A 15,497-nucleotide genomic window follows, 5' to 3' on the forward strand; every position below is an offset into this window, starting at 1 on the left:
ATATGGACAAAAATATTATAGAAGCTATTTTCTAGGGGTAAAGAATGAGAAGTTGAGGGGATGCCAATCATTTGGGGAATGGCTGAACAAGTTGTGGGATGTGATTATGATGGAATACTATTGTGCTGTAATTAGTGATTTTGAATGATTTTTCAGAAAGCTGTCAATAGTTTATCTTTCTTCTTTTAAAACCTGTACATAGGAAGAAGAATGGTATAGTGGAAAGTGTCCTGGATTTGGTGTCTGAGACTTTGGCTTCAAATCTTAACTCTACTACTTACTAACTGGGTAACCTTGGACAAATCAGCTTATCAGAGATTCAGTTTCCTTACTTATGTAAGTAAGGGGCGGGGGGCTTGGCCAGGTTGGCCAGGCATGGTGGCCTGCTTTGTAATACTTGCTATTGGTGAGGCTAAAGCTGTAGGATCTTTTGAGCTCCAGAGTTCTAGGCTACGATGACTTAGAAATGGCTAAACCAATTGAGTATCAAATTTAAATTTAACTTTAATATGGTGAGCCCCCAGAAGTGAGAGGGGGAAAGTCACCAGATTGTCATAGGCAAGATAAAGTGGTCTAGATAAAAATTAGAAAGAAATGAAGGAAGGAAGGAGGAAGGAAGGAAGACCAGGAGACAAACTCCCAGGTGGATCAGAGTGGGATCACACCCCTAAGTAGCCCCTATGCTTCCAGCTTAAGCAAGATAGAGACCAACTGGCAGTAATGATGATGATGATGATGATGATGATGATGATGATGATGATGATGATGACGATGATGATGATGAAGGTTGGACTAGATGGCCTCCATGATTCTCTTCTACTTCTTTGTCTGTGGTTATATATCCTTTGACCACTTCATTTAGGAATAATTCTAAGAAGACCAAGTCTTTTCATTACAACATGTTGCCTCTCTGATTCTGATGAAATTCGTATATATGTCGTACTCATGCTTGAAGAGAATACATCAAGGCCAAGAGTTGCATTTTTCATAGTATTATTTAAATAACATTAACATGTGCTTATTCCACTTATGTCCTACAAATCTTGGCAGATCCCAAGCTACGAAAAGTTTCAATGCCTACCCAGTAACAAACTGTCTATCTCCTGTTTGAGAGCCAACCAAGCTAAATTTGGAAAGACTCATCACCAAAAGGTTGGCCACCAAGTGATGTGGGGTTTTTTTCGGCCTCAGAACTCACTGGGACCATCCAACTAAAGCATGAGAGGGTTCTCTTATATGTGTTGGTAGAGGGAATACCCATATGGATTAAATCAAGGATCTTTCAAATTACTAGGTTACTCTATTTTCCAGGATAAAGACCAAAAATTGGCAAATTTATAAATATCTTCTGCTATAGTTTAAACAATTAGATTGCTTGGTCTGCCCCCTTGGATAATAGAATAAGCATTCCCATTTAATAATATGCACTCATATAAAAATCAACAAAACTCATTATATTTTGCCTCAAGCCCATTTTCCTTCCAAATTTTTCTAAATCTGCCAACGGCACCACCATTCTTCCAGTCTGCCAGGTGTGTAACCTTGGCTTTCTATTTCTCACTGTTTTGAACATGTTACCCTCCTCCACCCTCTCTGTAGGAAGGGGCCTAATCTAACGAGTCTGTATCATCTCTATTTTAAGCTGTGGCCCAGAAATCCTGTTCTCAGACATCATCTTAAATCAGGTTCCCAAAACTGCCTTGCTCTTTGGTAGTCCTTTCCTTTAATAGGAAGCTGTGATAAAAATACCATCTGGTCTTCGGGTCTTAAGAACTCTTTAAGATTTTTTCCCCTGGGTTTCATTCTCCTTAGCAATGCTTTCTGAATTCCTTCTGACAGGGTTTGCTTGTTTGTTTTGTCCTAATGTGGATTATCAAAAGTAAGTAGCAGAACTGGGCATAGGAGTGCGTATCTATGGTCCTTGCTCCTGGGGAAACTGAGGTTGATCTCTTGAGCTCAGGAGTTCTGAGCTAAAGTGGGCTAGGCTTGTTTGGTGTCTCCACTGGGTTCAACATTGATAAAGTGATCCCAGGAGAGCAAGGAGAGGCCATCCATCATGAGGAGAAAACAGGTCAGAGATTCTGTGCAAATCAGAGTGGATTCAGTCCTGATTGATCTCTGTACTCCCAGCTTGGGCAAGAAAAGATGACCCAGTCTCAAAAACATTGTGAAAAGGTTTATCTTTGCTGTGCTTTTTAGATATATGCCCTGGGAAGATAACAGATCTCTGTATGTTTAATGTTAGGTCAACAAACAGCTACATCACTACCCTCTCCCCAGCAGGGCGTCACCAGCCACCACTACTTGCCTCTTCTCTTACTGGATAATCTCTCCTTAGAATACTCGTGGGTACACATCATAATTCCTTAAAACACAATCTGCTGCTTCCTCCTCAGAAGTCTAGCCCTCCCCTCTAAGAAGACCCTCAATCTATTTCTTGACTCTTAACTGTTCAGTGGTCCTTCACTTTCTTCTCTATCACATTCTTCCACCTTCAAAATTCCTGCCAGTCCCCTTTCACCTTAATGGAACATTTCCTTCTCTACATTAGGAATTCTTCAAGCCCCTTTCCATTTGAGAAAAGATAACAGCCTCCCCTTTGGCCATGGACAGCAGTTATTTGGCTCTCACAGAAAAATAAACATTGTATACACAATGCTAGTCACTGTAGAAATTCTCCCTCTTATTACTTGAGGACCCCCCTTTTTGAGAATTGATTTTGTGGTTAGTTCTTAAATTGCTGTGGCCAATGTCCAGCAGCCCTCAATTCCATTCATCACTCCTCCATCAGGAATATTTGCTTATATATTCTTATTCACTTCTCCTTATATGATCAGTATTTATGTATACTCCATTCTTCTGGGGTTTAAAAAAGTTATAATAAAGGTCTTTCCAGATCTTCCCAAACCAGCAAATTCCTCTCCTGCTCTTGGGAAAGCTGGGCAATCCCTCTTCTGTCCTGTCCACCACTCCTTCCCAGCTCTAAATCCTCCTCTCCTAGCCCAGGTGTCTTCATTGTCCCCCATCCTTCAAAATGCAGCCCAAAACTGAGACATCCTCTGCTGCCCTGCTGCTGAGGGGATTCCCTGATTCCATACTTTATAACCACCATCAGATCTCAGCAAGTGTTTTGTTCCAGTCTCATTCCTGAACCTGACTGGAGTCCAACCTAGATCACTCTACTAAAGCAATAACTCCTGTTCTTATCCAGATTAAATCTCAGAGAATTATCAAAGCTACCATTCCAATCCCAGAATAAGCAACAAAAATTTTATGAAAGAAATCCTGCAATACTAAAAGGGTGAAGAGATGAAATTCCCCCAGAGGTTCAAATGATAACGTCAATGAATAGATTGAATAAAGTGCCAAAGGATGAATTCAATGAGGTCATAAATAAAGGAATTAGAGAATTCCATTTCAGATTTTAAAATTAAAAAAAATAAATGGTGTAACTAGGGAAGTGATAACCAAAGACATCAATGGAAGTGCAAAAAGGAGAATAAATGAAGTATAAAATGAGCAACTGAAAAAAATAAAGAACCCATGCAAACTATTGCAGAACTGAACAAATGAATTTACAGGACAGAAAGTGGGGGAGGGAAGGGGAAAATGAAAAGGAGGGGGGATGATCTAATGTTTGCCAGGCATTGTGCTAAGTGATTTGCAAATATTATCTCATTAATCTTCACAACAGCCCTGTGTGCTACTATTATTTCCACTTTACGGGTGAAGAAACTGAGGCAGAGGTTAAATGAATTGTCCAGTCATGGAGTCAGTAACAAGTAACTGAAGCCATGTTTGAACTCAGGTCTTCCCGATTCCAGGCCCAATATTTATCTACCGCACCACCTAACAGCCTAGACAGAGTGTATGTAATGTCCTCCCAGGCAAAAAAAAGTCACAGGTAAAAAAGTGTTTGAAATATAAAGTCATAGAATTTTTAATAAATTTGGTATCAATGTCACCATCTTACAATTGATTGAATGAAAACTAACAATCAGTAATTGCTTTGAAAGACTTTTCAATATTCAAAATAACACACTTCCCATATTTACATATTTCATTTTTGTTTCTTGAGCAAAACCATAGAAATGCATCTAGAAATTACACAACAATCAAAACCAGCTACAGAAATAAAAACTTTTAGAAAATGATTTCAGTAGCATTTGCTACAATTTTCAAAGTACCAAATTTAGTGTTCAGATTTAAATAATGAATTATGTATTGAAATTTAATTTTATTTCTTAAACTAATGTTTACCAAAAAAATTATTATATGTACATTTTAAAAAGTCACAGTAGTAATTAGTAATAGTAATGATGGTTAAGCCACAATAAAGCATTATTAAAAGTCTGTCATATGAAAGTTTTATAGTAAGGTTGTTCTTTCAAAAGGTCAGTTTTAGGCAACGTTAATAGAAGCACAGTGTCTGGAGAGAGTAACTGGCGGCCCTATCATCCTAATCTCTGGTCAAACCACATTTCAAGTACTTACTGTCTTCGGTTTTGGGCACAACATTGACAACTGACAAACAAACAACAGCATTGTTTCAAGGACTCAAATACATATCATATAAGAAATGGTTCAGACAAATTAGGGTGGTTAGTCTCAAGAAGAAAAGCCTTAAGGGGGACATGATAGCTGTTTTTAAATACTTAAAGATCCATTATGGCTCCAGAGGTCATGACTAGGACCAAATGGGATTAAGTTAACAAGGAGGCAGACTTCAGCTCAGTAGAAGGAAGAACATCTTTGCAATCACGGCTGTCTGAAAATGGAATGAACTGCCTTATGAGGTAGTGAATTATCTGTGACTGGAAGTATTTAAGCAGAGGCTGAATGGCCATATGTTTGGAATTTTAGAAAGGAATTTTGGCCATCCAGCAGGGGGTTGGACTTAATCTCCCTTTGATTCTAGGTATCATTGGCAAAAACTGTCTGGATGATGTTGACAGTTCTGTAACATATGAACGGTATTATTTCAAATAAGCTTTGAGTATCCCAATGATCTGAAGGAGCTATCATCCCTTGCTACATATGCAGCTTTTCTACAATTTCATGCATTGAGAAAATTCTGGCCAAAATGTTTATCTGTGCAATCTACAGTACATGTTTTTTTTGTTTTAAATCTGTGCAAATAGCTTAATATATGGAAAATATCAAGATTTAACGTCTACCTTATATCTAAAAAAAGGCACTATCATAGGATATAGGCAATACTAAAAAAAAATATTTGGTAGATAATTCCTTTAAAGTCACTGAATAAAAAGAGTTATGTGCTTCTCTCTGTGAAAAAACGCCATCTTGAAACAACGGTAAAGCTTTTTAAATAAATAGTGCAAAGCTTAAACTCTTCTACTAATTCTTCAAAAAAATGCACACCTTGTAAAATAATTTCCTTATGAAAATATTACTGTCAAGTCTTGCATGATATCCTCACATTGCATTAAACTAAGTAGCTACTGGCTACAAAGTCCTCCTGAGCATAATCACCGTCATTCCTCTGTTTGCTGTTCCATCTGTAGTCTTATAGTCAGTTAAAAAGTCTTTCACATATTTCCTTTTACCCTCACAGCAGCCCTGTGAGGCAGGCTGGGCAAATATTCTTAAGCTGAGATTCAGACATAAAGGGACTTGCGTAAGGTCATATAACTGGTAAATGGTAGAACTGGAACTAGAATTCAGGCCTTCTGATTCCTAGTCCATCATCTGGTTGGTTAGCACAGTAACATATTAACTACGTTCTTTGAAGAACCATTTTTGATACTCTGAATTTGCACATGTTCTTAACAGTGGGGCTGGATTGCCATTGGAAGCATTCGCCTCAGCTTGTAGACATTTCTGAGACTGTACATGAAATATGGATCCATCCTAGAAAGGATTGATAAAGAATTAGTTTTCAATAGTATTATCAATACTTTATAAGAAGATTACTGTCTTTCCTTTAAATTACAATTGCTTAAGAACTCACCAAACTTTTCTATAGTATGATTTTAAATTAAATTCCCAAAATATTCATAACAACATTATTTGAAATAAGAAAAGAGGTGGAGAAAAAGACCAATGACCAGGGGGATAACCAACTAAATTATCATAAATAAATGGAATACAATATTATTTCATGGTAGGGAGTAATGAATGTGAAGAATTCAGAAAAACTTGGAAAAATGTATTTTAAAAAATTATAGTAAAAAAGAAGAGCCAAAAGAACTATTTACATAATGTAAATTAGGTCACCATGGAGAGACAATGATCCTCTGGTCAATTACTATGGCTGATTTGAATATCATACTGTCAAAAATCTCTTATTTCCACTAACAATGTCTGGAAAATACTTTTTAAGGAAGTTTGGACATTTTTTGGAAAGTGTCTGTTGGGACAAAACATAATTCATCAACACATTTTAAAGCATGCATTAATGAAAAATTTTCCCAAAATACTTTTCCAAAAGAAAGGTTTTGTGATAAATGAAACTGGTTCAAATATAGGTCACCTCAAACATAGACCAGACTCATATCGAGAGATCTTTTGATAGGAAAAAATATGTAGTTATACACAGAAAATCACATAAAATAGTAAAACTGTAAACATATATTTACTACATAAGGTTTTGGTTTTTTCTTATATTTTTTCCTTTCAAATAAATGATACACATATATATATGTGTGTATATATATATATATATACACACACACACACACACACACACATATATATATATATACTTCAAATTTCATTTTTATCAATATGTCTCTTTTAAACTCCACAACTTTCCCTGGCATCTTGACTTCCTGATTTTCCTACAATTTTAGGTTTCATATAAACTAGAGATTAAAGATGGAGCCTAGGTTTGTATAAAAACAATTTTTAATGGTAAGTTAATGAGGCAATAGGATCTATGTTGCTGTGTAGATGTGTATAACTCCTAAATTTCTAAACTAAACTAAAATTTTAGGACTGCATAAATCTAGAGACACTTGTATGTAAAGCCATCAGATAAAAGAACAAAGTAATCCTGAGGATCGTCTCTTTCCCTATTACCATAAAATCCCTTTCAAGGAAGGGCTATTTCTGAATGATGTGAAGCCTCATGATTGTTGACAGACAGGGATTGATGAAACAGGTGAGAAAGGCAATAGTTGTGCTGCCTATCTATCTGGAATATTAACCAAGAATTATTTACTGTCAATACTTGAGGCTACCATAGCAGACAAAGGGTATACTCCTCCATTCTGGGAATTTCACTTCAGCATGAGGAGGGAGAATATGGAAGCAGAGAAAATGTGAAGGTCAATCTGCACTTCAGTGGAGGTTCCAAACCAAGGAACCACTCTTTTGGATAGATGTCTAAATGTGTCTATAAGTTAATATGCTTGTACCTCTGCTGCATATTGTTAAATTTGCTCTCCTTGGTTCCAGGACTAGGACCGAATAGGTGGAAGTTAACAGGAAGGTATAGTTTGACTCGATAGGAGAAAGGATTTCCTAACAAGGACGGTTGTCTGAAAAATGGAATGAACTGCATTGGGATAGTAGTACGGTCTTATCAATGGATGTATTCATGCAGAGAGGCCACAGATGTTGCTGGAGCAAAAGTCTCGGGAAGGAGATTACTCAGACTTTGTGGAATGGGGAAATAACTTTCTATTGACAAAATATAAGATTGCCTAGTTCCAGCTGGATTTGTCCCTCAAGGGGGTGCAGTCCAATGCAACTGAAAAAACTTGATGAAATATAACAGAATGAATGTAGGAAAGCAGAGAAAAGGCAAATAAGAGGAATTTCAATTTAATCCAATTCCACGATGCATTTATTGAGTGCTTACAATGTGGCAGGCTTCGTGCTCAGCACTAGAGATGCAATTTTGAAAGCTGGAAGGGACTTCAGCAGCCATCCAGTCTATGCTATACATGGAAGGAAGGCCCACTACAATATGCCTGCCAATCCTCCTGAAAACTCCTAAGGAGGGAGAACCCCCCACCCATTCCACTTTTAGACAGCCCATACTGCTAGGAATTATTTTTTACGTCAAGCCTAAATTGGCCTCATTTTGATTACTTCTACTTCTAAATTTGCCCTCTGGGGCCAAGCAGACCAAGTCTAACCTCTCTTCCATATGAAAGCCTTTTAAATAATTGAAGTTAGCTATCATATCCCGAGCCTCCTCTTCTTCAGGCCAAACATGCCCAATTTCTTCAACACATCCTCATAGATTATGGACGTATGGACGATAGCCCTTCCCTATTCTGGATGCCCTTCTCAGGACACTCTGCAGATTATCAATGTCCTTCTTCAGCTCTGGCACCCAGGGCAGTCTCTGCACCCAGTGAGTTTACATTCTACTGAAGGGAAACACCATGTACCAAGATGAGGATATTCAAAGTTCCGCAGGGTGGACAGAACACCTCAAGTTGTTATTCAAAGCATTAGGTAATCCTCCTCTAAGAGGCAGTTCCTGAGTTATGCTCTGAAGGAAGTTAGGGTTTCTTCAAGGAAGAGATGAGGAGAGTATTTCAGTCATGGGGTGAAAAAGCAAAGATGTAGGAGATGGAACAAGAAATAAGCCAGGTTGGTTTAAATGTAGAGTATGTTAAAGGGGAGTAAGATGTGGTCAGTGTGAAAGGATATGTAGACCCAGATTTGTGAAAGGCCAATGCTCAAAAGAAGAATATTTTACCCTAGAGATAAGAGGAGCCACTGGCATTTCTTGAGTGACCTGGTCAGACACGAGATGTCAGGCAGGCCGAAAAAACAAGATTAAAAGATAGAAGAGACAAAAGGAGGGAAACAATGGAAACAGAATTAATGCTTCTATAGGAACATGCAGAGAAGGAGGAACGCTCATCAAAAATAACATGTTCTATTTGGACTCAATAATACCAGCGCTAGGTGTATACTTCAGGAAGAGGAGAGAAAAAGGAAAATTACCCATATGCCCCCAAATTTTTATAGTATCTCTTTTCACAAAAGCAAGAAACTGGAAATTATGGTGATGCCCATCAACTAGGGAACAGATAGACAAATTAAAGTTTATAAGTATAATGATACTACTGTGCCAAAGGAAAAAATGAGAGGGATGGCATCAATAAAACCTGGAATACTTGTATGAGTTAATACAGGGTGAAATGAGAAAAACACTGATGCAGTAACCACAAAATGTAAAAACAAACCACTTTGAAAGCTATAAGAACTCTGATCAATACAAAGAATTCACTTCCTGACAAAGAGGTGATAGTTTATTATATATATACATACACAAATATATATTATTTGGACTTGGCCAAGATGGGGATTTGTTGCGGCCTACAATATATATTTATTACAAGGATTTTGTTCTTACTTTTTTTTTTCCAGTGGGGGAGGGAAGATTTTTTTTCATTTGATTTTTTCATTGAAAAAAATAAAATTGCATTTAAAAAAGGAAAAAAAAGTGTGTGTTCTAAATTAGAGATTGGCCAAATTCTAATCTGAAAGTTTAGAGTATTCCAATCATAATCTGTCCACTCTGTATCCTAGGACACAAAATTTCTGATAATCATTCCTCTTTCTTAGGTATAGCGTTCTAAAAGGAGGATGTGACAGTCTTGCTATAATCTGCCCTGATCAGATCACATTTGGAATACTGTACCACATTTTAAACAAGACCATGACAAGCTGAAGAGTGTCTGGAAGGAGGAGTTCAGGATAGGAAGAGGCCTTCAAGATCAAACCACAAAGATGGATCTTAGTTTGGAGCACAGAAGACTTGGAAGGAAGAAGGGTCATAAGAAATGCCTTTAAGTATCTGAAAGGTTTTGATGTGAGAGGAATTACATTTAGTTTTGGTTGCCAGAAATACGAACAAGGGGGAGAAGTTACAGAGAGGCTTCTGATGAGGAAAAACTTGCTAATGATTGGATAGTGAATCCTCAAGCACACTTTGGCCAACATCCTGTCAGGGATATGGTAGAGAAATTGTTCGGGCACTGGTTAGATCAGATCATCCCTGAGTAACCTTCTAACTCCAGGATTCTGGAGTGTAACTGTAACCCTCATGGATATTTTTTGTGGTCCAAGTATAAATAACATTTATGTTAAAACAATCACTTGGAACCAATGGTACTAGAAAAGATTAGGACATTAAACAACACACCTACCTCTTTAAAAATAAATTTCTGATTTTCTGGGGCATTTTTATAACAGAGATGCATGGTCAGGTGGTCAGTGCCTACATCGACAGCTACACAGGCCTCCGGTTGGCGGGTGTTATAACGTATTTCGTTATGTGAAGTATATTCAAAAAACTATGAGAATGAGACAGGGAACAAATGATTAAACTATACAGATACAAGATATGAACATAAAAACTTCTGAACAATTAAAAACATCCATTTTTGAAGTATTAGTATATTCTCTGTGACTTGTACATAAGAGACACTTTGTAAAAGTTTGTTGACTGACTAGTCTGGCTCATGCGAGGAAAGGGGTGCTACTAGGAAGGAAGTATAGCCCCCTACAAGCTGGGCTGAATCCTGAGTCCAAACTGAGCAACAGTATTTCCATGCAAAAGTATTTTGGTCATAGAGCTTTCAAGTAGCAGCCAACAAGCATTTACTAAGTGTCTACTGTGTGCACAGGAAATAACAAAGACAAAATGAAACACTGATGACATTGTGTATTGTGTAAGGTCAATATATTCACCTCCTCATTTATATTTGGTGCCTCCCTGCCTCCAGTGTTTCTTGGATCATATTACAAAAAACAGTGATGGTTCCATATTTCACAATGGGATAATATTCTACCCCTGACGTTCAAGATCTTTATAATCTGGTCCTATTTTGTCTCCCTAACTTATATTTGCCTCCTCAACATAATCTCTCTACTTTTACATTCTGAGCTACACATAAATCATGATTATCTCCTATCCATCCCCATTTTGAGCAAGCTGGTTACTCCAGGTACGTGTCAGGGATGGCCAAATCGGGAGGAGTCATGATGAGACCTTCCTGTGACCAGATGGACAAGCTAATTAGCACAATAAAAAGACTAGAGCTTTGGAGAATCGGGTTGAGTTAGACTATGGGTTCCTAACTTAGGAACCACAGGCAGTTAGGTAGCACAGTGGATAGAATGCCAGGCCTAGAGTCAGAGAGACTCAACTTCCTGAGTTCAAATCTGGCCTCAGCCACTTACTAGCTGGGTAACCCATTTAGTCCTGTTTACCTCAGTTTCCTCATCTGTAAAATGAACTGAAGAAGGAAAGGACAAACTGTTCAAGTATCTTTGCCAAGAAAAGCCCAAATGGGGTCACAGAGAGTCAAACAAGACTGAAACAACTAAACAACAAAAAGCTTAGTCTAGACCTATACCAAAAACCAATACAAAGATTTTTAATCTGTTGTTGCTTCTTTCCTAGCTCAAATCTTCTGTCCTCTATCTCCAAGGAGGATTTGGCATTTTCCTAACCGCCGGCACCTGCCTGGGGAATAACCATATTGTCAAATCTACAGACAGGGTGATTTCTCCAGCTGTAACATCAGAACTCCTTGCCATACCAGAAGGTCTTCCAGCAGGGGGCACCAAGGCATGAGGCTCTGCTGGACATGAATATCAAGGGTGGAATGAAGCCTTGAACTCCAGCCAGTCTAGCAAAACTCTGCATGTTTTTCTCAGGAGGAAAAAAAAATTCTGAATCCAAAGAACTAGATCTTCCATTAGAGGAATTCAGTACTGATCAGAACCTTTGACATACAAACCAACCACAACCCAGAATTCCCTCCCTGCTTACTCTCTGTGTGGCTTTGGGCCATCAGGTCATTAAGAGAGAGGTGGTTCAGTGCTGGGCGCTCTGGATACAAATACAATGAATCAAACAATCTCTACTTGCAAGAAGCTTACACACTAACAGGAGAAGGGGAAGGTGTATACACACACACACACACACACACACAAAATTTACTACCAAAAATAACAAAAATAAATAAATACAAAGTAGTTCAATACAAGTTGGTGTTGAAAGGAGGGCTTTAGCAGTTGAAAGGATCAGAAAGTCTCCATGCAGAAGACTGTGCTGGAGCTGTCTTTAAGGGAGTAAAGTATCTTATAAGGAAGGGAGTACATTCCAAGTATGGAGAGAAGAGCTATGTACAATGAGACTGAAACCTTTCTGGGACTCAGTTTCTTCATTTGTAAAGAGAGTAGCTAAACGAAATTCAAAGGAGGGGCTGTTGGTCCTACGTTTTGCTTTTCAGCTGGAACCAGATACAGACCTTAATTATCACTTGGAATCATTGATTTAAAGTTGGAAAGGACCTTAGACATCCTTTATTTTGCAGAGGAGGACACTGATGTTTGTGACTTGTACTAGATAGTGGAAGTGGGAATGCAGGGATTGAACCCAGGTCTCATGACTCCAGATTCACACTCTTTCTACTGTTCCAAAAACAATCAACCATTATTGATAGCTGTAAGACCAAAAGGGGAGCAAAATGAATCCTGGTCCAGACTGGTCCATCATGTTTCTCTCCCAGTAACTGAAGTCAGAACCAAGGTTCCTACTGGTTGCCAGTGGTCACTCTATCCTCCAGGAACAGTCCTGAGTGCAGAGAAAAATCTAACATGGGTAGGGGGAGTAAAGGCAGGGACCTGTAGAATGCATAACTAGGCCAGAGCTGTCCAACCTTAGGTTTTTATTGAAACAACAGACAATATATTTTGATTTACCGTTTTAGTGAGAGCTCTGCAGTAGCTCGGCTTCCTTTATTAAAGCATTTATGTAAATTTCTATGCTTGTAGGCGGGCCACATAAATTGCACTGCAGCCCGTGGGCCACATTTTAGACAGCCCTGTCCTAGGCAACCAGAATAGAATTTGGTCCACCAGATTTCAAAGATGAGGTGAAATATTATGCAGAGGATTCAGAAGCCCAGCTCTGCCGGCAGCTGTGTGAGCCTGAGCTACTGACTTAACTTCTCTGGGCCCCAGTGTCATCATCCACAAAACAAGGATGCCGCGTCCCTCAGGGCAATGTGGTTATGAGGATTAAAGAAGGTAATGCAGATATGTGAAGGCATTTTGAAGACCAGGGAGTATTGTGCAGATGGAATAGTGCTGTCATTTGTACGAAGACGGCTGTCTTTGCAGCACTGTGGCCCTGAAGAAACGTGATCGGTATTCAAACACTATCCCTCCCCAATATGACGCTGATGAAAACTTCTCACCTGGTTCTGTCCCATTCCATGACAGAGATAAAGAATGACTTGATTCCCTGTTATTTCATTTTCACTAGGAGGGTTATAGTCAAAACAGTAATCTGCCATTCCTCTGCTCACCAACTAAATGAAAGAACACACCAAAACATCATTTTAGGCATAGGCGTGTTAGTCTACACACATACACATGGAATCAACCAATCATCTCTAACATTCCTGAATCATTATCTACATTATAATTATTTTTAAGAAAAAAGAAGGATCTAGGCCAGAGGTGGGGAACCTGCAGCCTTGAGGCCACATGTGGCCTTCTAGGCTCTTGGGTGCAGCCCTTTGATTGAATCCAAACTTCACAGAACAAATCCCCTTAATAAAAGGGTTTGTTCTAGAAAACTTGGAGTCAGTCAGAAGGCCATACCCAAGGACCTAGAAGGCCACATGTGGCCTCGAGACCCCACCTTTCCCACCTCTTATCTAGGCAATAGGAGACATCTCGAAACAACAGCAAAGTCTGCTTACCATTCCAAAGTGGCCAGGTCTGTCTTCAGGAATGTGAAGCTCCGGATACACATTCTTCAGGAACCATCCGAAATCCTTACATTTAAGTTTGGCACGAAGTTCTAGCCTTTCCGTTATATCTCCATATGGTTCCTCAAGGAAAATCAATCAGTTTTAGAATTTAGCCTTCCATATTAGCTCATCAGACCTTAACAATAAATTCCCACCCTCACCTAGACCTAACCCAATCCTAACTCTCATTCAAATTCCAGGCTTAGTTCCACTTCTTCTGTGAAGCCCCCCTTGAACACTTCAGCCCACAGTAATCTCTCCTTCCTCTGAACTCATAGCGCTCTGGGGCTAGAACAATGTTTTGGCACTTAGCATCGCTGGATTCAATCATATGCAACCCTATTTCAAATCTTGTGCTATCATATAATTGTATTCTGTAGTACATTTCATTACAGCATGAACCCAAAGAATTTTTTTAAAGGAAACACTTACTGAATACTCAATTGTTAGTCAACAAACTAGAGACATTAAAACTTCACTAAACTAAATTTTACATATAAAATACAAATTTTAAAAAATGAGACACAAAATGTCAAAAATGTTTTTGGAGATACTAGGGTGTCTCAGCATGCTGAGCATGGCCCATACACCTGCCCAGTTGGATTGCCTTGTTATTTAGCTCATATATTAGTCACACAGCTAATAAGTGTCTGAGGCTAGATTTGAACTCAGGTTTCCCTGACTCCAGGCCTGGCACTCTAACCACTGTGCCAGCTAGCTGCCCTGCCAAGAGGAGGAGGAAACTCTAATTCAGCCTCATTATGAAGCAAACAAGCTTGAGGATAGCTGAGGTGATGGGCCATGAAAAGGGAAGCAGGGATGAGGGGGAAGACATCATTCTTAAGCAGCATCAGTAGAGGAAAAGTCAAGATGAAACTGATTCTTACTGGGTTCACTGCACAGGAATTAAAGTTACAAACTCACCTTACGTGCATGCATGTTTCGGTGGTAATAAATTTCTTTATATTCATCCATCCAGACTTCAGCAGCACGGACGCTGTTAGCCAAAGCCTTGATCCGTGAGTAAGGAGCTTGTTTAGGGAAGACATGACCTACGTGAGAACAAGGGTGGATCTCAAGACTTCCTCCACACTGCCAGATCTAAACATACAACATTGGTGGTGAATCATAGGTCAGCACATGCCATAAGATCACTATACATTGTAATCTGCCAGCCCCTCACTTTTACCTCCTCCTAAATGTTTTAACATACACACACAGGGCTGTAATCATTATTTTCCTGAATCTGCTTACTTTACTCTGCATCAGTTCATTCCTTAAAAACATAATTTAATTTTAAAACATTTGTTGCTATCTTTTGTTTTAAACATCAGCTTCATTTCTAAATACATCTCGCCTCTTTGTATCTTGTGAGCTAATAAACTGCAGAGGAAGTATCACCTGGCTGCCTATAAATACTTACTGTTGTCAGACAGAGAGTCAGATATTTTTTAGTTTTTGGTAGAGGGAGTTTGCACATCTGGGAGTTCCCTATCCCACTGAAATCACAGGTTTGGTCTCTATCACCTATCCCCAATAATGTGAAAACGTGGAAGTCCTGTGATGGCACCAGCATGACAGACTCCCAATGGGGGAATGCCTTTCAACGATGTAGACTATGTCTCATGGGGTTGACTGGCACTCAAAGAGGTCACCCAACTTGCCAAGGCTTACATAGCTAATTAGGGTCAGAGATGGGATTTGAATACAAGTCTTCCTTAGGGATGTAAGGATAGC

The 15,497-nt window shown here is 38.9% G+C and overlaps 1 protein-coding gene across 1 annotated transcript in view; it reads right to left on the reverse strand.

Moving 5' to 3' along the window:
* Positions 1–3,921: 3,921 nt before the first annotated feature.
* The window catches only part of GALNT12 (polypeptide N-acetylgalactosaminyltransferase 12), a 57,132-nt gene continuing 45,556 nt past the window's right edge, over positions 3,922–15,497 (reverse strand). Inside the window, exons 6-10 of the mRNA XM_036739091.1 lie at positions 14,685–14,861; positions 13,710–13,841; positions 13,200–13,313; positions 10,137–10,283; positions 3,922–5,871 (exon numbers count right to left, since the gene is read on the reverse strand). Coding sequence (XP_036594986.1) covers positions 5,734–5,871; positions 10,137–10,283; positions 13,200–13,313; positions 13,710–13,841; positions 14,685–14,861 — 708 coding nt within the window. The 3' untranslated portion in view covers positions 3,922–5,733. The remainder of the gene's footprint in view (positions 5,872–10,136; positions 10,284–13,199; positions 13,314–13,709; positions 13,842–14,684; positions 14,862–15,497) is intronic.

Source organism: Trichosurus vulpecula, chromosome 9 (assembly GCF_011100635.1).
Source record: "Trichosurus vulpecula isolate mTriVul1 chromosome 9, mTriVul1.pri, whole genome shotgun sequence".
Classification (NCBI taxonomy): Eukaryota; Metazoa; Chordata; class Mammalia; order Diprotodontia; family Phalangeridae; genus Trichosurus; species Trichosurus vulpecula.